Here is a 24,828-nt window from a genome sequence, read left to right on the forward strand (position 1 = left end):
TATTTCTGCTACTTCTGAAGTGTGGGGCACACAACCTGAGCAGTGCTTTTATTTGAGTCCCAATGCTTTTATTTGAGTTTTGCAAGGTTATTCCAAGTTTTGCAAATAGAAGGTAGCGTATGACTCAGTCCTTGATATGCCAACCACTGCACAGAGACTTGCCACCTTCCTGTCACTGGAGAAACACTCACGTGGGTTTTCTTAAATTTGCCTCCCTCTGAGCTTCCCTTTAACTTCAAATATAATATGCAAGAAAGACTATCTGACCATAAATACACATTTGGGCCAATCAAGATGGTTTTGCCAAGGAAAGATGCCCACAATGGTTAAGCAGAATGCAATAATGTAGAGAATATCATTTCTTTCATGCTGGTGTATATCATACGCATTCAAAAACAGGGAGAACTTCTAAGCAACTGACAGTGACCATATCAAGCAGGTGCAATCACAGAATAACTAGTTTTCTCCTTTAAGAATTTTTCTATCATTTGGCTTTCCCCACTCACACACACTAAATATTTTAAGTAAAAAGTTACTTCCATTTTGAAAGAGAAAAGAAAGAGACATGCATGAACATTTTTCTCCACCTTGGTGCAGGGACCAGACAACTGTATCCAGTGTGCCCACTACATTGACGGCCCCCACTGCGTCAAGACCTGCCCGGCAGGAGTCATGGGAGAAAACAACACCCTGGTCTGGAAGTACGCAGATGCCGGCCATGTGTGCCACCTGTGCCATCCAAACTGCACCTACGGGTGAGTGGAAAGTGAAGGAGAACAGAACATTTCCTCTCTTGCAAATTCAGAGATCAAAAATGTCTCCCAAGTTTTCAGGCAACAAATTGCCGAGGTTTGTATTTGAGTCAGTTACTTAAGGTGTTTTGGTCCCCACAGCCATGCCAGTAGCAGCTTGCTTGTGAGCAGGCCTCAGTGCAGTGGGAATGACTCTGCCATGCACCGTGTCTCCAGCCGGGCCTGTGTTGTGCAATGCTGCACATCACAACAGGAGGGTAGGGGGACAAAAGAGCACAGGTCCTGGCAGCTGCCACCTCGGCCTGTCTCCAGGGGCTTTTGCATTTCGCTCCAGATTTCTGAGGTTAGCATGGGGATTAGCTGTTTTGCAATGAATAAAAGGTAACATTGCCTGGAATGTTGCTTAAAGACACTTTTTTAAAGCTAGTTGATTGTTAAGCTGTTGCTACTTAAATTAAAACTACTTTGGGCCAGATGCAGTGGCTCACGCCTGTAATCCCAGCACTTTGGGAGGCCAAGGCAGGCAGATCGATCACTTGAGGTCAGGAGCTCGAGACCAGCCTGGCCAACATGGTGAAACCCCATCTCTACTAAAAATACACCTGTAGTCCCAGCTACTCAGGAGGCTGAGGCAGGAGAATTGCTTGAACCCGGGAGGCAGAGGTTGCAGTGAGCCAAGATCTCGCCACTGCACTCCAGCCTGAGCACCAAGAGCGAAACTCTGTCGCAAAAAACAAAAACAAAAAAAAACTACTTTGACTGGAATTAGCAGAAGCACTCTGATTGTGTGTATCTTATTTACTGGAATAATAAAGCTGTCAATCAAACTGGATCCCACTCAACAATCAGAAAGAGAAGTTGAGCTGTCATATAGTAGTTCACACTTAACTTCTGTTTCTCAAAATCCTCAGCCTTGTTTGGAACTGTTACTCATTCTTTCTCTGAATCCATCTGTATGAGTTGTGTGCCCTTGGGCAAGGGTCTTCCCTTCTCTGTGCCTCACTTTCTTTTCTGTAAATTGGGATAATAATGCTGCATAGCTCACAGGATGTTTATGATCATGAGTTAAGATATGTCATATACTTAAAATGGTGCCTGGAAAATGGTGAATACTGAGTCAATGATAGCATCATTGATGGTGGGATGGTGATGAGGAGGTGGGAGTCACAATGGTGGTGTTGATGGTGGTGATGGTGGTGAGGAGGTGGGAGTCACAGTGGTGGTGGTGTTGATGGTGGTGAGGAGGTGGGAGTCACAATGGTGGTGGTGATGGTGTTGGTGGTGAGGAGGTGGGAGTCACAATGGTGGTAGTGATGATGGTGTTGATGGTGGTGAGGAGGTGAGAGTCACAATGTTGGTGGTGTTGGTGGTGGTGGTGAGGAGGTGGGAGTCACAATGGTGGCGGTGTTGGTAGTGAGGAGGTGGGAGTCACAATGGTGGCGGTGTTGGTGGTGAGGAGGTGGGAGTCACAATGGTGGTGGTGATGATGGTGTTGATGGTGGTGAGGAGGTGGGAGTCACAATGTTGGTGGTGTTGATGGTGGTGATGGTGAGGAGGTGAGAGTCACAATGGTGGTGGTGATGAGGGTGGTGATGGTGGTGAGGAGGTGGGAGTCACAATGTTGGTGGTGTTGATGGTGGTGATGGTGGTGAGGAAGTGGGAGTCACAATGGTGGTGGTGATGAGGGTGGTGATGGTGATGAGGAGGTGGGAGTCACAATGGTGTCAGTGTTGATGGTGGCGATGGTGGTGAGGAGGTGGGAGTCACAGTGGTGGTGGTGATGATGGTGTTGATGGTAGTGACGAGGCGGGAGTCACAATGGTGTCGGTGGTGATGGTGGTGAGGAGGTGGGAGTCACAATGATGGTGGTGACGAGGGTGGTGATGGCGATGAGGAAGTGGGAGTCACAATGGTGTCGGTGTTGGTGGTGATGGTGATGAGGAGGTGGGAGTCACAATGGTGGCGGTGATGATGGCGTTGATGGTGGTGAGGAGGTGGGAGTCACAATGGTGGCGGTGATGATGGCGTTGATGGTGGTGAGGAGGTGGGAGTCACAATGGTGGCGGTGTTGATGGTGGTGATGGTGGTGAGGAGGTGGGAGTCACAATGGTGGCGGTGTTGATGGTGGTGATGGTGGTGAGGAGGTGGGAGTCACAGTGGTGGCGGTGTTGATGGTGGTGATGGTGGTGAGGAGGTGGGAGTCACAGTGGTGGCGGTGTTGATGGTGGTGATGGTGGTGAGGAGGTGGGAGTCACAGTGGTGGCGGTGTTGATGGTGGTGATGGTGGTGAGGAGGTGGGAGTCACAGTGGTGGCGGTGTTGATGGTGGTGATGGTGGTGAGGAGGTGGGAGTCACAGTGGTGGCGGTGTTGATGGTGGTGATGGTGGTGAGGAGGTGGGAGTCACAGTGGTGGCGGTGTTGATGGTGGTGATGGTGGTGAGGAGGTGGGAGTCACAGTGGTGGCGGTGTTGATGGTGGTGATGGTGGTGAGGAGGTGGGAGTCACAGTGGTGGTGCTGATGATGGTGTTGATGGTGGTGAGGAGGTGGGAGTCACAATGGTGGCGGTGTTGATGGTGGTGAGGAGGTGGGAGTCACAGTGGTGGTGGTGTTGATGGTGGTGGTGGTGTGGAGGTGAGAGTCACAATGGTGGTGGTGATGATGGTGTTGATGGTGGTGAGGATGTGGGAGTCACAGTGGTGGTGGCGATGATGGTGGTGATGGTGGTGAGGACGTGGGAGTAACAATAGTGGCAGTGATGATGATTGAGACATGATGATGATTTGTGAACTTTCTAGGAAAACAATCATATAATCTCCAACAGTGATATCTTAATATCTTTTCCAAAAGTATCAGATCATATTATAAGGGCCAAGTTTCCAGAATAATATCAGACATAATGACAGTGGACATCAGAGCTTGGCATCTAAAGGTAATGGGAATAGCTCTAATGTCTCAGCGTGAAAAACAACATTTGCTATTAGTCTGAGATACTAATTATCTAGTTAAGGAAGTACTCACCTATACCTAGTTTTTAACTGTTTTTTAAAACCTGGAATTGATTTTGAATTTTAACAAATATTTCCCTGGGAACAATGTAAGATTCTTCATATTTTCGCCTTTGGGTATACCAACATGCCAGCTCTGTTGGCCACTTTGTGAGCTTGATGAAGCATGGTATAAAAGATGCTTTGCTAGTGTTTCACGTAATCTATTTCTATAAGCAATTTTGGAGCTAAGCCTCTGAAACAGAATTATATTATCTGTATAGAATAAATGTTTTATCCTCCCCCTTTTCTTTCTTCTGGAATAGATGTGCATCAGTATCTCTGCGTCAATATCTCTACGTCAGTATCTCTGTGTCAGTGAGCGTATGTTGCTGGGCTTAGGGGAGGTCCAGAAAGTGATTGGGTTTTGGCATTTTCAATACACTTACTTTGTATAAGAAATAGTTTGCCAAATATAGAAAGAGGGGATTTAGTCAAGATTTAAATTAAAAATGTTAGTGGTCATTTTTCTAATGTCTTTCTATTTTTTCCCAGGTCCTAATAAATCTTCACTGTCTGACTTTAGTCTCCCACTAAAACTGCATTTCGTTTATACAATTTCAATTTCTCCCTTTGCTTCAAATAAAGTCCTAATGCTATTCATTTGACATATGGAATTTTATAAATATTTTCTTTAGTATGTGTGATTACAGTCCTGATTCTGAGCCTTTTTAGATGGGTATATAGTTTGATATAATCTTGTTATTGCCACCTGTGTCTTCTCCCAAAGCCATTAATTATATAGGAATTACACGATAGAAATGGGTTTAATTTTTAAAATACGGCCAAATGTTGATGAGAGTAAGGGAAAATTTTTTTAATTTCTTTCACTGAGTATTTATGATGTGCACAACATTCCTGAATATATTGTCTCTCTCATTTCTCAGATGGGATGTATTGCCTTCTCCATTTCTATTGTTAAAGAAATACTTACAGGGGTTTCTTTAACAACTTGTGAACAGCAGCATCAGAGCCCAGACTACAGCATAAGCAGCTGCTGATTCCAAAAGCCCCACCTTCCAACCGGGAAGGTGCAGCCACCCAGACGAGGGGGAGGGACCCTGGAGGAATAGCTATTCCTTTTTTTTTTTTTTTGTCGAGACAGAGTCTTGTTCTGTCACCCTGGCTGGAGTGCAGTGCCATGATCTCGGCTCACTGCAACCTCCACCTCCCAGGTTCAAGCAATTCTCCTGCTTCAGCCTCCCGAGTAGCTGGGATTACAGACACCTGCCACCACGCCTGGCTAATTTTTGTATTTTTAGTACAGACAGGGTTTCACCATGTTGGCCAGGCTTGTCTTGATCTCCTGACAGGTGATCCACACACCTTGGCCTCCCAAAGTGCTGAGATTACAGGCGTGAGCCACCGCACCCAGCAGGAGTATCTATTTTTAAATGGAACTGTGTTTTCATAGTACACGGTGAGGAGAAAGTTACTTTGAAATCTTTATCCTAATAAACCAAATAATATGAAAATTTGCCTATTTTAATTATATGTAACAAAGTTTAGTTACTGCTATAATTGCAAATATGTATAAATTCCTTACCAAAAAAAAAAGAATCAAGTGGGGGCCAGAGAATAATTTTTCTGACAGAATTAAATATCATGCTATAGCCTGCTTGAGTTCATACCCAATAGTCATTTCTGCAGAGTTACCGAGGGCCTCATCAGCGTCAGCAGGAGCCCCTCGCCTTCTGACGCTCTCACGTCCTTCTCTCCTGCAGCTCCGTCCTGCCACTGTCCTTGTCCAGCTTCTCTTCAAGGGTCAACTGGTCTGCCTTTCCCTACAAGTCTGTCACAGCTTCTTGTTAGCAATCCCTATGGTTGCCCAAAAGCATTTTCAGAGGCTGCATAAGACTTTACATCTTGTAGAAAATTTGCAGTTTCAATCTGCCCTCCCTCTGCCGGGTGTTCCCATTGTATTGCATTCAGCAGGCAGGGAGAGACTGCTATTAGGTCTGTTCCTGAGTGACTGCTTTCTGTCTCAGACTGTTTGGTGTCTGTAGGAGGTAGTGGGGTGGGCAGTAACGAGGTCTCCTGTATATTCCACCCCTACGAAGCCTGTGTGTTTGGTTTATGAACTAAGCTCAAAAGCACCACAGGGGTAAGACTGCACTACATGACACCATGGAAAAGAGGGAGCACCCAGACCCCCAAATTAAGAAGAGCAGTGTAGAGAACAGAGACCTGGAGAGCAGAGATAGAAACTGTTAGGATCAGATTATAGTGTTAAACCAGGGCTCCCCAGGCCTCTCACATATTGAAATGTACTTGTCCATCTTTCTCCAGGCCAGGAAATGAGAGTCTCAGAGCCATGTTATTCTGCCTTTTTAAACTATCATCCTGTAATCAAAGTAATGATGGCAGCGTGTCCCACCAGAGCGGGAGCCCAGCTGCTCAGGAGTCATGCTTAGGATGGATCCCTTCTCTTCTGCCGTCAGAGTTTCAGCTGGGTTGGGGTGGATGCAGCCACCTCCATGCCTGGCCTTCTGCATCTGTGATCATCACGGCCTCCTCCTGCCACTGAGCCTCATGCCTTCACGCGTCTGTTCCCCCCGCTTTCCTTTCTGCCACCCCTGCACGTGGGCCGCCAGGTTCCCAAGAGTATCCTACCCATTTCCTTCCTTCCACTCCCTTTGCCAGTGCCTCTCACCCCAACTAGTAGCTAACCATCACCCCCAGGACTGACCTCTTCCTCCTCACTGCCAGATGATTGTTCAAAGCACAGAATTTGTCAGAAACCTGCAGGGACTCCATGCTGCCAGCCTTCTCCGTAATTAGCATGGCCCCAGTCCATGCTTCTAGCCTTGGTTCCTTCTGCCCCTCTGTTTGAAATTCTAGAGCCAGCTGTGCGACAATTATCTGTGTCAAAAGCCAGATGTGAAAACATCTCAATAACAAACTGGCTGCTTTGTTCAATGCTAGAACAACGCCTGTCACAGAGTAGAAACTCAAAAATATTTGCTGAGTGAATGAACAAATGAATAAATGCATAATAAATAATTAACCACTAATCCAACATCCAGACACATTGTGATTTTAATTATTTAAGAGTAGTTTAGCATATATTGCTTTATGATTTAATTAAAAATCTCCAAGAAATATGCCAAAGAAGTAGAATGAGAAAAATGTATATTTCTCTTTCACTTCCTACAGATGCACTGGGCCAGGTCTTGAAGGCTGTCCAACGAATGGGTAAGTGTTCACAGCTCTGTGTCACATGGACCTCGTCAAGAATGACCACACTGCTGTGGGTGAAGATGATGCTTTCCTGCATTTCTGACTGTCCTCTGTCCTGATCAAGTTTCTATGGCTCTGGGCCAGCCTACCCTCAGCCAGGGTTTCTGCAGAGACTGCCCAGCTGGTTCCACGTGGCTCCGCGTGCCAACTTTGTCCTCAGTGGAGGGAAAGTTGGACACGCAGTGCTGGGGCTGCTCCCTGCTCCGCCGTTGCTCGATGCATGGCCTGCCTCTGAATTCCTTGGTTCCACTGGTTTTGCTGGGTCCTTCTCTGCCTCTATCTCCTCTTTTTTTCTGTGCACTTGCCCCATTGGTCCCATCACAAGCCTGTGTGTGAGTGGCCTTTCTGTTCAATGACAACCTCCAGCATAGGGGAGTGTTTCTCCTTGCTTTCTTTCCCAGACACACTGCCCAGCAAAGGCAAAAGGGCTTCCTTCAACATCAGCTCTGGCCAGTTTGCCAGAGCAAAGCCCTGAGAAAAGCAAGGTTGAAAAATCTTATTCAAACTCACCAGGAAAGAGTGGTGTTACCCTCGATGGCGTCTAGCCGGGAATCAGGGAATTATACACCAAGCACCTGTTTGCCATTTTGGATGTTTCCAAACATGAACCAAACTTCCAGGCCCCTCTGCCATCTCTGGTAACATTTACAAAGTCCCTTCCTCACCACTGCCCTTCCTTCATTTTGGCATGCTCCTCCGCCCCCGAGTTGACAGCCATAGCTCTCTCTCCTGCCACCAGCGTCACATGATCGAGGAAGAAGGCAACTTCGAAAAGACTGGGTCCCCTTCCACTCCCGTCTCTTCAGTGAGCTGCTAGGACACCCAGCAGAACTTCCCCACTCCACACTGCAATCTCAGGGATCTTAGTCACGGGGGTTTCCACCACGTCTCCACCTGGAAACCAGTCATGGCCATTCCTTCTTACATCTGCTCTTTTCCATCTTTTTCTTCTCCTTCTGTTCACCCACCCTTACTCCTGTGGTGCCCTATGGATATGCGCTCCATAGCAAATAATTCTTTATATCTTACGGTATTCTAGTGAGCTGGCACATGTGGCTTCTGGTTTCCTCTCTCTGGAACTAGACATGACCTCCGTGGGAGGGAGGATTAAATGCACCCTACAGTCTGAGGCTGCATGATGACATCACTTATCACAATGATGCTTTCTATGTCTGAATCCTATTCCTTTATAACCCCTTTCAAGCTCGTTCAGAGAGTATTTCACACAATCCATGTGCTCTTCTTAAAAGCCAAGGACCCAGAGGAGTCTCAGCATTGCCAAAAAGTCCCTTCACCCAGCCTGGCCAGAGGCAGTGCCTGGTCCATGTGTATGGGCTATGGCACTTCAATTGCATGGAAATACTCTTGGAATGAACAAAATACCAATCCATGAAAAAGCATTATTGAAGTCTAAGTTATTTTTTGAATCATATTTTGTTAATCAACAAATTGAAAAATACTCATCATATGGAGAGGTCCAGATAAAGCCTCAATTTTTAAAAATGAGGAAAAGTGGGCCGGTAGGGGACTGGGGAGAGCTTGAGAAAGTTGGAAACGTTGCCCTAGAAGCCTGTTTTTTCTCCTTTTAGAAGCTACATAGTATCTCACTTTCCAAGATCATTCTGCAAGATGTCAGTGCACTGAAACATGCAGGGGCGTGTTGAGTGCCAAGGCCATGGAATCTGTCAGCAACCTCACCCTTCCTTGTTCCTCCACTTCATTCCAGGCCTAAGATCCCTTCCATCGCCACTGGGATGGTGGGGGCCCTCCTCTTGCTGCTGGTGGTGGCCCTGGGGATCGGCCTCTTCATGCGAAGGCGCCACATCGTTCGGAAGCGCACGCTGCGGAGGCTGCTGCAGGAGAGGGAGGTGAGTGCCAGTCCTGGGTGCGCTCAGGAGCCCTCGCACCCCGACAGGAACAAGGGCCAGCCTCGAGAACGGGCCATTAGCAGTTGTGTATGTTAGATACGTAATTGTATTATGATGCAGAAAGAATCTCTGAATGTGCAGTTATACCCAGTTAGTGACATGTTGGTACATCCATCCGAGGAAACGGCAATGTTTCTAGGCTGCACCCTTCAATGTCCACAAAGCTGTGTGGCATCTGCTTAGGACCCGGTGCCTGTGTGTGCATAGGAGGGAGGCCAGGAAGCCTGGCTGTTGATCCCATGCTGGCACTGTGGCGAAGGCGAGAGATTCCTGCTTTGGAAAACACCATTGTCCACACAGTGGCTTTGTCCATGATGGACTTTGCCACAGCCCAGTCCTGTGCTGGAAGCCATGTTCTCTGGAAAGAGCAACCCAGCGGCTCATAAGCATAAGCGCATGTGATGTGCCCCAACCAAACAACCGCCATACATAACTTCCCTACCGGAGTTTTCAATCCAGCTAATAGGTGTGGAAACAGACATAGAAATTGTGTTTGTTGAAAGGTAGCTGTTCAGTTAAAGAACACCTGTATCAGAGCCTGTGTTTCTACCAACTTCTGTCAAGCTCTGTAGAGAAGGCGTACATTTGTCCTTCCAAATGAGCTGGCAAGTGCCGTGTCCTGGCACCCAAGCACATGCTGTGGCTGCTGGTCCCCCTGCTGGGCCACGTCTGGCACTGCTTTCCAGCATGGTGAGGGCTGAGGGGACCCTTGTCTCTGTGTTCTTGTCCCCCTCCAGCTTGTGGAGCCTCTTACACCCAGTGGAGAAGCTCCCAACCAAGCTCTCTTGAGGATCTTGAAGGAAACTGAATTCAAAAAGATCAAAGTGCTGGGCTCCGGCGCGTTCGGCACGGTGTATAAGGTAAGGTCCCTGGGACAGGCCTCTGGGCTGGGCCGCAGGGCCCCTCATGGTCTGGTGGGGAGCCCAGAGTCCTTGCAAGCTGTATATTTCCATCATCTACTTTACTCTTTGTTTCACTGAGTGTTTGGGAAACTCCAGTGTTTTTCCCAAGTTATTGAGAGGAAATCTTTTATAACCACAGTAATCAGTGGTCCTGTGAGACCAATTCACAGACCAAAGGCATTTTTATGAAAGGGGCCATTGACCTTGCCATGGGGTGCAGCACAGGGTTGGGGGAGGGCCGCCTCTCACCGCACGGCATCAGAATGCAGCCCAGCTGAAATGGGCTCATCTTCATTTGCTTCTTCTAGATCCTCTTTGCATGAAATCTGATTTCAGTTAGGCCTAGACGCAGCATCATTAAATTCTGGATGAAATGATCCACACGGACTTTATAACAGGCTTTACAAGCTTGAGATTCTTTTATCTAAATAATCAGTGTGATTCCTGGAGCCCAACAGCTACAGGACTGCGGGGGCGTCATAGCCCCCAGCAATATCAGCCTTAGGTGCGGCTCCACAGCCCCAGTGTCCCTCACCTTCGGGGTGCATCGCTGGTAACATCCACCCAGATCATTGGGCAGCATGTGGCACCATCTCACAATTGCCAGTTAACGTCTTCCCTCTCTCTCTGTCATAGGGACTCTGGATCCCAGAAGGTGAGAAAGTTAAAATTCCCGTCGCTATCAAGGAATTAAGAGAAGCAACGTCTCCGAAAGCCAACAAGGAAATCCTCGATGTGAGTTTCTGCTTTGCTGTGTGGGGGTCCATGGCTCTGAACCTCAGGCCCACCTTTTCTCATGTCTGGCAGCTGCTCTGCTCTAGACCCTGCTCATCTCCACATCCTAAATGTTCACTTCCTATGTCTTTCCCTTTCTAGCTCTAGTGGGTATAACTCCCTCCCCTTAGAGACAGCACTGGCCTCTCCCATGCTGGTATCCACCCCAAAAGGCTGGAAACAGGCAATTACTGGCATCTACCCAGCACTAGTTTCTTGACACGCATGATGAGTGAGTGCTCTTGGTGAGCCTGGAGCATGGGTATTGTTTTTGGTATTTTTTGGATGAAGAAATGGAGGCATAAAGAAATTAGCTGACCCTTATATGGCTGGGATAGGGTTTGAGCCCCTTGTTATTTCTGACTCTGAAAGTTGCATTCAATTCACTCCACCAAGTTATCTCATCTTTGAAAAGGCTTTTTTTAAAGATGCCTAGAATATGATGGCGTGCAGTCTATAAACTGTTGCCCACCTTCTGTACTTTCTCTCAAAATAATTCACATTTTTCTCCAGTGTCTGTTGATTGTTACTTTGTGGAATAAGTTCTTGGAAAATTCCACAAGATTATTGTTATCTTCTTACTACCAATTCTATTGAACTTTCTCCACCTTCTCTGGGCCTTCCCCAGCCAGTGGTGGGAAGATGCTGGCTGGAGTCTGACAGAGCCTCTTCTACACTGGCCTGGGCTTGCTGTGAGTTGGTGGAAACCTTTGCTCTTGTCCCAACACAGAGCAAGTGAAAGAGGAAGTCAAGGGGCTCAGGCAGCGGACTAGGGAAGCAGAATCAAGGAAAAGGAAAAATGGCTGACTTATTACCTCAAAACTCTAGAGAATTTAGTTGATCTTACAGCCAAGAAGGACAAAAGCCAGAGAGTAATATCCTCCGCCTCATGTCTAACCCACAGAATGCATAGCAAGTAAAGAGAACATGGGCCTTTATAAAAATGTCTTAAGATACAATTTTTTAATTGGAGGAAATCTACAGTCTAATTTTCTCTGGGCAGCTTTTCTTCCTTTTATTATAGTAGGGGAAATCCTATGTTGATATACTTCTAAATGAAAGATGATGAATTGATATAATACAATAAAAATCTGTAAAATTGATGATATACTTATCAAGAAAAATTAGCTTTCATTTTAACGGTTTACAAATTGAGTCAAGTCCTAGTAACAAAATGTTAAGTCTATTAACATAACCACAAGAAATACAGGAAGACGGGCAATCTGTGAAGCCTTTCAGTTACAATCTCTGGCCCCTCACCTGTGCTGTGTAGGAAAATCTTAATGCACAATTTGCTTCCTTAATTCATTTTTTATTCATTCAACACATTCTAATAAATTATACAAAATCATGTTGAAATGTGAAATTCAGTGGTATTTATAAACGCAGTGTGAGGAGGGTTTGGATGTATTCTAAGACAATAGTTGTGCTTTGGGAAGGAAGCAGTGTTCACTGAAAAGTGCCCCCAGGACCCTTTAATTGGAGGAAATATGCTTCTGTGGAGTTGGAAATGGGGTAGAAGATAGATAAGGTCAAGGCTTAAAAGTTAAGTGCACCCAACATCTGAAGCGTCCATGGGCCTGGCATGGTGGCTTTTGCCTGTAATCCCAGCACTTTGGGAGGCTGAGGCAGGAGGATCCCTTGAGCTTAGGAGTTTGAGACCAGCCTGGGCAACATACTGAGACCCAGTCTCTACAAAAAATAAAAAATTAGCTGGGTGTGGTGTCTCATGCCTGTAGTCCCAGCCACTCAGGAGATGGGAAGATGGCTTGAGTCCCGGAGATCTAGGCTGCAGTGAGCTGAAATCTCGCCACTGCACTCGAGCCTGGGTGACAAAGCAAGACCCTGCTCAAAAACATAATTAGATATAAATATCAATATAGATACCTATATATATCTGAATATAGATATCTATATATACTCTGTATATAGTTATGTAGATATATAAATATATATGATATATATTTAGAGAGATATATAATTAGAGAGATATATATTTAGAGATTTATATATATTTTATATATATTTAGAGATATATATCTCTAAATATATATCTCTCTCTAAATATATATATCTCTCTCTCTAAATATATATATATCCCTAAATATATTAAATAAATAAAAGAAATAAAAGAAAGCTCAGTTTGGCCTCCTGCTCGTCCTGTCTCCTCATCCCCTCTTCCCCCTCCATCATTTTATTTCCTTGCCCCATGTTTCTTCACTGCGGCCATGTCCCCTCTCCTCTCCAATGGTGGATGTCATGTCTGCTGCAGTCAGAGGGCAACAAGCCTGGAGTGTTCCCTGAAGCCTGTGGTTTGTGGTTTGTCCTGCAGCTCAGGCTGCCCAGGCCTCACCAGCAATCCTGGCAGGCAGGGCACCACACTGGGGTGGAGAGGGGGAAGCTGGAGAGGCACTTTCTGGTAAAGAAAGCAAAAGCCAGCAGTGCCCAGGCCAATTTCAACAGGGAGTTAAATAGCACCTTAATCCTGTGGCAGGACAGCTCATGGGGCCATGTGTGCTCTTAGAAAGACTCACATGCACGCATGCACGGCAGCAATGACTGCATACTCACGTTCCCCTGCAGACACCAGGCCCCCACGGCCGGCACACACACTGCAACCCCAGTTCCATGTTGCTAGCAGTGGCTTAGTGAATGAGTAAAGTTCTTAAAATGCAGGGGACACCTGCCCTTCATTCATAAGGCTGGACGTACACCTCTCCTTAAGGAGTTCAAGAGCTAGTGGAATCCCAATTCATACGGTAGAGCCATTCACAGATGAGAGAGACAAGCCAGAAGGAAGGAACCAAAAGTCATGTCAGCAGTTAGGACAAAATAACAGGCTTTCAAGGTCACAAAGCCTCAGGGACACTCCTGCGGTGGGACTGGGCTAGGAGCCATGGGGGCTCCAACTGTGCGCTCTGCCTGCCAGCCTGCGGGCACTGGGGCTCCACGGAGATTGTTGTGGAATACCAAGCATGCTTGCTGTAGGTCACGGTGCACGTTTACTACTTCCAAGACAAACAGCCGAGAACAAAGCTCGCTTTAGCTTCTGCGTACACCGAACGGGACACACGACTGAACAGCGTTCCCATTGTGCCTGCTGGGTGGGAAGGAAGTGATGGCCCAGTGGGTCTATCAGATGTTAGTAGGATGGGGCCTGGCGGGGCTCCAGGCTCTGTGTGGCTGACACCCACGCCCCCCGCTCTGCTCCCCATTCCCAGCCCCAGGTCAGCCCCGTGAGGCCCTGCAGCAGATGGGCTGCTCAAACTGCTCTGGTTTGCAGATTTTTCTTCCCTCTCAAATGAATACAATATGTTTTCAAGTCTCAACCAGATCTTGAGAAAATAGGAAGAGCCAGAGGGTTTCTTTGGTGTTATGGTTGTACAGCTTCCCAGACTCGGGGGGAGAGATGTGATTTGTGCTTTCTGGCAATCCCATGGCCTATTAAATTTTCATAGGCTTTCCAGTTTAAATTTAGGGTAGGCAATGGAAGGGAACGCAAAACAGATTTCTAGGTGTACTGTGTGTGTCTCCCATGTCTAAAGTCTGTTAACTGGAGCACCCAACAGGCCCCACAGGCTGCCTTCACACAGAGGACCTGGGGCGCCTCCGACCCATTGGGGTGAGCAGCGGGCCATGGAGGGAGCCAGGGTCAGGAGACCTGGTTGTGGGCCTGACCTGACCCTGCTCAGGGTGGCCTCAGGTGGGCGGTTCACCTCGTCAGCCTCAGCTTACCCTCTGACTACAGTGACCTCAGACAAAATACGCTTCCTGGCCCTGTCCAGTTCTGACTTTTTATAAACAAGCACTTATCCAAGTTAAAGGGATATTTTCAATATCTACTGAGTCCACAGATATTAAATATCTCCTCTCTTCTTTAAAATTGTGACATTATCTTTAGAATATAAAAGGAAAATAACACACACTCTCCTTGAAAATAGAGAGCCTAAACACTCTGCAGGAAATATTTAAAGCTATAGTTTTTGTTTGTTTGTCTTGAATGCAAGTGGCCTGGACTTTGACTTGCTTTGAGTCTTTGACCTTCATGACTTCAGTACAGTTCAACCCTCACAGTTTTGAAGTAGGTGTGTGCCTAGATCTGCCCTAGTCCCTGCTGGAATGTTGAAGAAGCAAAGGTCCAGGCCCTCAGAGCACTTGCCACGTACTTGCCAACAGATACGGGGCAGAGACTTGAGTCAACGTAAGAGCAAGTGTGTGCCAGGCGATCCGACACTGCAGAGCGCCAGCTAGACCCTAAGCGTGTGCTAGGAGCTGACCAAGCCGTTCTTTCCTCAAAAACTTGGTGGGGAGGGCATTTTTAAAATCACACAAATATTTAAGTACAGATTATGATGAATGCCTCAAAGCAGTGGCTCTTCAGCTTCATCAAGCTTCAGAATCCAGAGGGTTTGTTCATATGGAAGGCTAGGCCTGTCTCCTGCATTTCACCCTCTTGGCCTGGGGGCGGGACCCAAGAATGTGTGGCTCTAAAATGTTCCCAGGCAATGCTGAGGCTGCTTTCTGAAGGAAAAACTGCAAGATACCAGGAGAGTTTCATTTAGATTGAAGAGTCGAGGAAGGCTCCTCTGAGAAAGAGTCTGCTAAGGAAGGAGGAGGTGGAAGCGTTCTGGGGACAGAGGTTCTCCCGTGGGTAAGGGCGGAGGGAAGCTCTCCTGGGGAGAAGGTGGGCAGGAGGACCAGAGGCTGGAGGGAGGAGGGCAGTCAGCCTCGGGGCTTCCCAGGAACAGGGAAGGCCAGGGCAGGGTTTAGGGCAAGGAAAGTGTGTGAGCATATTTGTATTTTAGTAAATATTTACAGTTTGCCCTCCATGTCTGCAGTTTCATATCCATGGATTCAATCAACCACAATGAAAAACATTGGGGAAAAAAATTGCATCGGTACTGAACATGTACGGACTTTTTTTCTTGTCATTGTTCCCTAAACAATACAGCATAACAATTATTCACATAGCATTTACATTGTATTAGGTACTATAGGTAATCAGGAGATGCTGTAAAGTAGATGGGAGGATGTCTGTAGGTTACACACAAATGCTGTGCCATTTTATATCAGGGGCTTGAGCATCCTCACATTTTGATATTTGAGGGAGGTCCTGGACCAATTCCCCAGATACTGAGGGTCCACTGTCTGTATCCCCTCGCCCCACCTTGCCTTTGTCTCCTGTCTCCTATCTCCACCCTGCCTCCTACTGGCCTGTTGCTCCTGACCTGCCCAGGCACCCTGGAGCAGCGCCCTATCTCAGAGCCTGGCTCAGTGTGTTCACTTCTGCAGAGAAACTAACTTGCCCAAGTCCACACTCAAAACACAGGCATTGCTGAGATGTGAAAAGCAGCTCTGGATGCATTCTGCTACAGTCTGTGTGTTCTTTTCCATATCTGAATAAAAGGTCACCACCGTTTGTATTTTAAAGAGAAAGAGAATTTATGGGTGGAAATTGGGGATTCCCTCATTCTCAGTCAGACAGAAAAGAGGGCCCCATTGTGTGCCTGATTGCAAATAAATTTAGCTTCCTCAGCCCAAGAATAGCAGAAGGGTTAAAATAAAGTCTGTATTTATGGCTCTGTCAAAGGAAGGCCCCTGCCTTGGCAGCCAGCCGGAATTAGCAGGGCAGCAGATGCCTGACTCAGTGCAGCATGGATTTCCCATAGGGAGCCTGGAGGCGCAGCACAGAGAGACCACTTCTCTAGAAATGGGTCCCGGGCAGCCAGGCAGCCTTTAGTCACTGTAGATTGAATGCTCTGTCCATTTCAAAACCTGGGACTGGTCTATTGAAAGAGCTTATCCAGCTACTCTTTGCAGAGGTGCTGTGGGCAGGGTCCCCAGCCCGAATGCCCACCCATTTCCCAGAGCACAGTCAGGGCCAAGCCTGGCCTGTGGGGAAGGGAGGCCTTTCTCCCTGCTGGCTCGGTGCTCCCCGGATGCCTTCTCCATCGCTTGTCCTCTGCAGCACCCACAGCCAGCGTTCCTGATGTGCAGGGTCAGTCATTACCCAGGGTGTTCCGGACCCCACACAGATTCCTACAGGCCCTCATGATATTTTAAAACACAGCATCCTTAACCTTGAGGCGGAGGTCTTCATAACAAAGATACTATCAGTTCCCAAACTCAGAGATCAGGTGACTCCGATTCCTCCTTTCTCCAATGTGCTCCTCATGGCCACTGTTGCCTGGGCCTCTCTGTCATGGGGAATCCCCAGATGCACCCAGGAGGGGCCCCCTCCCACTGCATCTGTCACTTCACAGCCCTGCGTAAACGTCCCTGTGCTAGGTCTTTTGCAGGCACAGCTTTTCCTCCATGAGTACGTATTTTGAAACTCAAGATCGCATTCATGCGTCTTCACCTGGAAGGGGTCCATGTGCCCCTCCTTCTGGCCACCATGGGAAGCCACACTGACGTGCCTCTCCCTCCCTCCAGGAAGCCTACGTGATGGCCAGCGTGGACAACCCCCACGTGTGCCGCCTGCTGGGCATCTGCCTCACCTCCACCGTGCAGCTCATCACGCAGCTCATGCCCTTCGGCTGCCTCCTGGACTATGTCCGGGAACACAAAGACAATATTGGCTCCCAGTACCTGCTCAACTGGTGTGTGCAGATCGCAAAGGTAATCAGGGAGGGGAGATATGGGGAGGGGAGATAAGGAGCCAGGATCCTCACATGCGGTCTGCGCTCCTGGGATAGCAAGAGTTTGCCATGGGGATATGTGTGTGCGTGCATGCAGCACACACACATTCCTTTATTTTGGATTCAATCAAGTTGATCTTCTTGTGCACAAACCAGTGCCTGTCCCACCTGCATGTGGAAACTCTCATCAATCAGCTACCTTTGAAGAATTTTCTCTTTATTGAGTGCTCAGTATGGTCTGATGTCTCTGTTCTTATTTCTCTGGAATTCTTTGTGAATACTGTGGTGATTTGTAGTGGAGAAGGAATATTGCTTCCCCCAGTCAGGACTTGATAACAAGGTAAGCAAGCCAGGCCAAGGCCAGGAGGACCCAGGTGATAGTGGTGGAGTGGAGCAGGTGCCTTGCAGAAGGCCCAGTGAGGAGGTGCAAGGAGCTGACAGAGGGCGCAGCTGCTGCTGCTATGTGGCTGGGGCCTTGGCTAAGTGTCCCCCTTTTCACAGGCTCGCTCCAGAGCCAGGGCAGGGCTGAGAGAGCAAAGTGGTCAGGTAGCCCTGCCTGGGTGCTGGAGACAGGCACAGAACAACAAGCCAGGTATTTCACAGCTGGTGCGGACCCAGAAAGACTTCTGCTTTTGCCCCAAACCCCTCCCATCTCCATCCCAGTCTTGCATCAGTTATTTGCACTCAACTTGCTAAGTCCTATTTTTTTCTAACAATGGGTATACATTTCATCCCATTGACTTTAAAGGATTTGCAGGCAGGCCCTGTCTCTGACAATACGCCGTTGCCAGTCATCTCTCTCCGACAGCAGGGCAGGGGGTCCAGAGATGTGCCAGGGACCAGAGGGAGGGAGCAGACACCCACCCGGCCTGGGCAGGTCCTCCTCATTGCTTGCATCCCCCTGGTTAGCAGTGGCAGTCAGTCCTGCCGAGTCATTCGTGAGGCGCTCACCCAACTCCAGGCAGATGTAAAAGGTGACCTACAAGAAGACAAACAAAAACATCTGGAGCGCTCTTATGCCAGCATCTGCCCTTGACACCACCAGGCAGGCTCTTGCTGGGAGCCGTGGTGCTTGGGTCAGCTCCTTCCCATGGCAGAGCTCCTGGGACGCATTGTAGAAGCAGGGACCACCTCCCAGGATAACCAGATAGCAGCACACCCTGCACAGCCCCTTTTACTCCAGCATCATTGGGCATTGATTTCTCAGCTGCAGCCACAGGCGGCCCCCAGCACCCCAGGAAGTGGGGAGCGCTCATGCTTCTCTGAGCACAAAAATCACTGAATATTTTTGCCATTCTCATGGTCATAACCCGGGCCACAGAGTAGAACACTCCTATCACTGTTGTTAGACAGTGGTCCCGGGAGAGGGTCTTGTGTGCCTCGGATGCCAGGGCCTCTTTTTATTGGGAGGTGCTTGTTATTTCTGTGTGTGGCTGCATTTGTTTCCCAAGACTGCCACAACAAATCATCACCAACTTGGTAGCTCAACATAGCACAGCTTTATTCCCTCCTGGCTCTGGAGGCCAGGTGTCTAGAAGGCCATGCTCCCACAATGGTTCTGAGGAGGATCCTTCCTGCCTCTCTGGCTTCTGGTGGCCCCAGCATCCCTGGGCTGTGGCTGCACCTCCCCATGTCAACCTCCGTCTTCACATGGCCTTTTCCTGTGTCTCTGCAACCGCAGGCCCTCTCCTTTCTCTTAATAAAGATACCAGTCATTGTGTTTGAAAATTGCTAAGAGAGTCTGTTGTAAATCTTCTTAGCACAAAAAAAAAAATGACAGATATGTGAAGTGGTAGATACATTAATTAGTTTGAGTTGATCACTCCGCTATGTGTATAAATGTCAAAACAAACATTGCACTCCATAAATATATATATTAAAAAAGATCCCAGTCATTGCATTTAGGACCCACCCTAAATCCAGGATGATTTCATTTCAAGACTTTTAACTAATTAGATTTGCAAAACCCCATTTCCAAATAAGGTCACATTCTGCAGTTTTGGGTAGACGTGAAATGTGGAGACACTGTGCAACCCACTGTCTTGGGGAGGGGGTGGTCAGCCTGGGGCAGATGTTGCTGGGTGTGGAGCTACATCCACTCATGCCCTGACCTGGAACCCAGACCTGCTTCCCCAGCTCTCCTCCTGGTTATCTGAAGCAGGGAATGGAGAGCACTGCCCTCCTTGCCCAGGCAGTCTCTATCACCTGGTTTTAGTTTCTTCTTAGCACATATTGCCCCAGAATATCTGGTTGGTTTATGGCTTACTTGAGTTTGTGCCTACCTGTCCCAACCGGGAGGTGAGCCCTGGCTATTCCCCAAACCCGGCCCTGCATGTGGGAGCTGCCCTTCCTCCGTTCATCAGAGGGGGCCAACAGTCCACAGCTGTTCTTAATCATCTCCCAGTAACCCCCAGCTCCACAAAGGTGACTCCTCACATGGTGGAGAGGTGGTCGGGCCATCCGTGTGAAATGTGTATGTGACCGTTTTCCTTAAGGGGCACGTAGTCTTGGCAGGTTTCCCCCAATATAGGATGAGCTCAGGACTCCAGTGGACTGTGGATTCAGATCTGGATTCTGGCGCATTCGCCGTGTGAACATGGGCACATTGCTGGCCTCTCTGCGCCTGGTCTCCCGACTGTGGAGTGTGTTCTGCCCCTTGTCTTTCTAGGAGGTAGGGAGGGCAGTGAGCCCCTTCGCATCGCCCACCACAGGCCCAGCACATGGCTGATCCCCACTGAGTGTTCTTTTCCTCCTTTGATCCCCTTTGGCTGACCTAGGTTGGAGCATCCACTAAAATATACCCAGAAACATCTTCCTAATCTACATCTGTGCCAACCCTCATTCCCTGGCGCAGCATGACCATCACATGCCCGCCATTGCTCCTGATCTCTGCTGCTCATGACCTGCTCTCCAGCGCTCCTTCTCATGCTCACATTCCAGTTGGCCTGACCTAGATAAGTGGAGGTTTATTTGACCCCAAAAATTAGCCTTCTACAAACGAATATAATAGTGTCCATTACAGAGAATAAACTTAGTGCGGGTCCCATTTAAGCAGAAGTTACTGAAAGCCTGAGTTTAAGTTTCCAGGGCCTGAAAGTTTTCCATGACAGTTTTCTGCATAATGTTACCTACAATTTCAACCTGTTATTTAAAGCCATTCTTGTGTTTGTTGTACTTTGATTAGCTTTATTTTGATTTGAAGTCCTTTTACATTACGGGCAGTTAACGCTTTGTCTCTGTTAGATTTGCTTTTTAGTTCACAAGAGAAACCTCATTCCTCTGTATTTGAATAGTTGCAATGATGGAACAGCTGTCCCTGGAGGGAAATGAAAACAGTGATTCCCCAAATTGTGACGATAGAAATTTGCTCTTGGGTTACTTACAATGTATCTGAGTATTAAAAAATTTTCTTTTTAAACATTTGAAGTAAAACTACCCAGAAACACTTAGTGGCTGACCAGAAACTAAACTCCTGGCATCCTCAAAATGGGATTTATTGGCTTATAAATGTCCTGTGTTGATTCACAAAGGCACAAACTATCTAGGGAAGTTTTCTTCTAAATGTTGATGGGAGAGCTGGCCACTGTTATGCAAGTTTCATTGTCCTGACTAAACTGCCAAAGAGATTACATAAAATTATATCAACTAGACAAAAGGAAAAAGAAAAAAAACAGAGGTGTCCTGGGAGGAATCCATATGAGACCAGTAGACCATGAGAGAGACATCCCTTGCCATCTACAAGGAAAATGGAGTTTGTTCTCCATATGCAAAACCATCTCAGGAGCTTGCGGAGACACCACTTGCTTACTAGCCAGAAAGAGCAGGTGCCTCCTAAATTCCCCACACAGGAGCTCACAGTGGCTTTCATGCACTGGGAGTAAGTTAGACTTAAGAAAGCCTATCTACTCTTCCTGGGATTTACAAGCCAGCTAGTAAATCCCAGAATAAATCACACGGCACAGTCATCCAAAGATCCCGTCATCCGTGCCGTTTGGAAAGCCCTGCTCCTGCGCCACCCTCTCCCCGTGGAGCCTCCCATGCCCAGGACTGCAGAGTCCTGCCATTCAGACTGCAACTCATCTCACATTCTTCCAAACTATTTGGACAACAGAGCTTTCTCATCACCTAATGCAGATTACAGTCTCACAGAATTGAGTGTTCAGGCAGACACTGATGTGGTTCTGTAGTACAGCAAACAATATCAGTTTACAGTCCTGAGGCCAGGCCTGGTGAACAATGCACGGTAGCGGCGGGGCAGGGCTCTCAGAATGAAACTGGCTTACACATGGCACTCTCTGACCACAACTGTATAAGCACCAAACTATACTTAGTTCCATCTATGAGGTAAAATTTAATACAGATGAACATCAAAGAAAACTTCAAAGGCTCCTTTTTTCAAGTACGTGGGCTACTTAATTTGGTCCAAGTCCATTTTAAAAAGCCCTAGGTGCTTTCACGGCTCTGCTACTGACAAGAAGCCCCAGTGCCTGTGAGCTGCTAATGGGAGGGAGAGGAAGATGAGCTGAGTGGGCCGGGCTATCCCGTCCACACCGGGAGACAGGGAAGGAGACTCCAAGCTGGTGGTGCCAGCACATTCCAGGCCACTCAGGCCTATTCCTAGGTGCCAGGTCACGAAAACCACGCTGACAGATCGTGCTGTGTGCGTGTCATAGCACACAAGCAGGACTGTGAGAGAGTGAAAGTGACACTGGGTGGAGCACTGAGGAAGGGCCACAGTGTGTTGGTGGAGATAGGCTGTCATGGAGAAGAGACCCTGGCTTGCTCTACATTGCTTCCAATGCAACTGCAAGGCAGGTCCCGGAGGGCTCCGGCCTTCGTCATCCAGGTCTGCTCCCTCCCCTCATGGCTTTCCCATCCTCAGATGAGGACTCGGCAGAGCCTACCCCTGCTGACTAACTGTGGCCCCAGGGTGGTGACTCAGCCCTGCACCTCCTGATCCCATCTGCACTGGGCCAGAGAGGATGACTTACCCAGCACGTTCACATCACACAGCTTTGTGGATTCCTAGGTCCAAGGACCAGAGATTTCAGTTATGTGAGTTATTTTTTTTATTTGTTCTTGCGTATTCCACAAAGGGTCGCAGCTAAACTTAACCTAATGATCACTTTAGTATATCACTAAAAAGACAAAGCCCACAGTGCTGTTGAAGCACATTCATCATCTTTAGACATTTTGACTAGTTATTTCTTAAGCATTTACCTGCTAGTGTTAAGCATCACATGAAATACATATAGAAGTAAGACAAAATTTCTTATCTCCCCAAGTTTGCCAACAAATACAGAGCAGGAAGGGAAGCAGGTCAGAGCAGGAGGCGCAGCTGTAGTGAGGCCACCATGCAAGGCGCAGGGAGGGTGAGCTCCAAGTTTGAATGGAATGGGTCTGTCAGCCAAGCCCCCTGGCTCTGGAAAGATAGCAGTGAACAAGCCAGATGGCCCCTCACCCTCCAGAGCCGTGAGTCCTGCAGACCAAACAGCGTGACAGGTCCTTTCCCTGTCCAGGAGGCCTCTGTGGGTGAGAGTTGGCTGCGGACAGGGCGTGAAGGCACTTGAGGGTGGGGAAGTGACTCTGACTGGGAGATGCTGAGGACAGGGAGGAAGCCACCAGATAAGGGACACTGGGGAGGAGGGGTGGACCCCTCAGGGCCAAGCACATGGAGCCTCATCACAAAGGCAAGATGGTGGCCAAATTCAAGGTCGCTGCAAAAGGAATGAAGAAGAGAGAATAGATTTGGCATTTGGAGGAAATGGTGACAATCATGAGCACCTACCCGGGACTCTCCATGGGTGCTATCTAAGTAAGTGCTGTCTCTACATAAACTCATTCCACCCTCTGATTAATCCATTCTACATATGGGGAAACAAAGGCATGTGGTGTTTACATCACTTGCCAAGACCTCAGGATTTGATCCAGGTGGCCTGGTTGCATGGTGCAGCCTCTCAGCCTGCATGGATGCCCCGGCTCAGAGCATGACTCTCAGGACAGGGGTCCCAGCAGCCCTCCCTCCCTGCGCAGCAGGGTGCCCGTGCTGCACCACTTCTGTCTAGGAATAGGACATTCTGACACTTTCCTGCCTCTTCCGAGGTCTAGCACTTACTCTATGCCTGCCTGGGAAGGTGGCAAGCTGGCCTGAGGCACAGACTCTTCCATTTTTTAGGGAGCTCAAGGCCACAGATGCTCTGAGATCTGGAGTCCAGAGACAGGAGCGGAGGCTTCTCCTGGTGACCACTCTGCTTAAAAACTTCATCAGATCTGTAGTTTCAGAGCCCCCCTGAACCCCATCCCTTACCTCTACCAGCTGCAGGTGGGTCTCTGGGGTGGGGCTGCCCTCCCCACCTGCACCCCAAGGGCTAAAAGGTTGAGGGGAGAACACCATCATTTGTACAGGGGGATCCTGGAAGATGAGGCCTGAGAAAGCCCTGCGGGGCCCCTCACCTTCTCCCTAGCTGTGGCCAGGAGTGTCTGACCTTGCCTGCCTCAGGACCAGCCCAAAGTGGAGGTGAGGGGTGAGCCCCAGCCCCCAGGGGAAGGGTGATGGTGGTCTTGGTCTCAGCATGGTTCTGGTAGAGGTGGGTTATTTTGAAGATGATGAACCTTAAGGCTCTTTCTGATCTTGCTTTAAATAAATACTTCTGAACAACAGCAACAACAAAATAGTGTTGATAGGAAAGCCCTCCACTCCACCAGAACCACGCGGCCTTCTCGTCCTCCCCTCCTCCACTTCCTGCCTAAGTCACTGCTCCATGAGCTCTTCCACAGGAGATTTACAAAATAGAACACAAACAATCCAGTTCCCGCCTCTCACTCTGAACTCCTCCCAAGACTCGTGGGGTGCGGCAGCCCCTGGGAACACCCAGCCCTTCAAGGTCAAACACAGCCCCCGCCCCTCGCTCTGGGGTACCCTGCCAGAATAAGCCCCGACAGCCATGTGGAGCAGAGCCTTCTTTTTTGTAAGTGGAAGTTCCAGGCTGGCTTTTCAAATCCCCTTTTAACCTCAGTGCTGTATTTCAAAATTCATTCCAGTTTTCCTGTAGTAATTAACAAAAATAAATATTTTAATTTCAATTAAAGTGAGGGTCTCGGAGAAGAAGCAGGAACTGAGTTTCCTGAGAGGCCCCGCTGAGGCTTTGTTGATATTTCTTCCTGCGACCTCTGCTCGGACCCTGGGAGCTCACAGGCTGTATCGCAGCTCTTATCTTTGGGGACCAGTTAAAGCATAACTGCGCCAGGCACAGAGTTGTCCTTTCAAATGTGCCGGCAGTGGGACGGAGACCCATGCGTCAAGTCTCCTCTAAGTTCACATGGGATTCTCTCCTTGTCCCAAAGCTGTCTCTGACTTAAAACCCTCCAACTGATTACCTGAATTCCAGAATATGTCCTGTGCTCTCTGCCCTTTCCCACGCCTTTGGTGAAGACCGGTGTTCTGAGGAAACAGACACTGTGTGGAAATGGCTCAGGTCCTTTAAAGCCCTGGTGTGATGAGCGGGGAAGGGCTGGGCCAGAGGTCAGCTGGATTTGTTAGATTGAC

At 48.3% G+C, this 24,828-nt stretch overlaps 1 protein-coding gene and 1 long non-coding RNA gene across 4 annotated transcripts in view; one reads left to right on the forward strand and one right to left on the reverse strand.

Annotated features, from left to right (window-relative positions):
• Positions 1 to 24,828, forward strand: part of EGFR (epidermal growth factor receptor) — a 192,977-nt gene that overhangs the window by 145,927 nt on the left and 22,222 nt on the right. For 2 of the 3 annotated variants that reach the window (XM_519102.9, XM_054687551.2), the window contains exons 15-20: positions 598 to 755; positions 6,954 to 6,992; positions 8,764 to 8,905; positions 9,703 to 9,825; positions 10,504 to 10,602; positions 17,077 to 17,262. In XM_519102.9, coding sequence (XP_519102.3) covers positions 598 to 755; positions 6,954 to 6,992; positions 8,764 to 8,905; positions 9,703 to 9,825; positions 10,504 to 10,602; positions 17,077 to 17,262 — 747 coding nt within the window. Of the gene's footprint in view, positions 1 to 597; positions 756 to 6,086; positions 6,817 to 6,953; positions 6,993 to 8,763; positions 8,906 to 9,702; positions 9,826 to 10,503; positions 10,603 to 17,076; positions 17,263 to 24,828 lie in introns of those variants that run through there. The other variant, XM_001156264.8, reaches the window with a different exon arrangement.
• LOC104007224 (uncharacterized) lies at positions 17,479 to 24,752 on the reverse strand. Its single transcript, XR_681347.5, has 2 exons — positions 24,660 to 24,752; positions 17,479 to 18,261 (listed from the first exon to the last, which is right to left on the reverse strand). It is a non-coding gene; the product is annotated as an uncharacterized LOC104007224 (long non-coding RNA).

This window comes from Pan troglodytes, chromosome 6 (assembly GCF_028858775.2).
Source record: "Pan troglodytes isolate AG18354 chromosome 6, NHGRI_mPanTro3-v2.0_pri, whole genome shotgun sequence".
Classification (NCBI taxonomy): Eukaryota; Metazoa; Chordata; class Mammalia; order Primates; family Hominidae; genus Pan; species Pan troglodytes.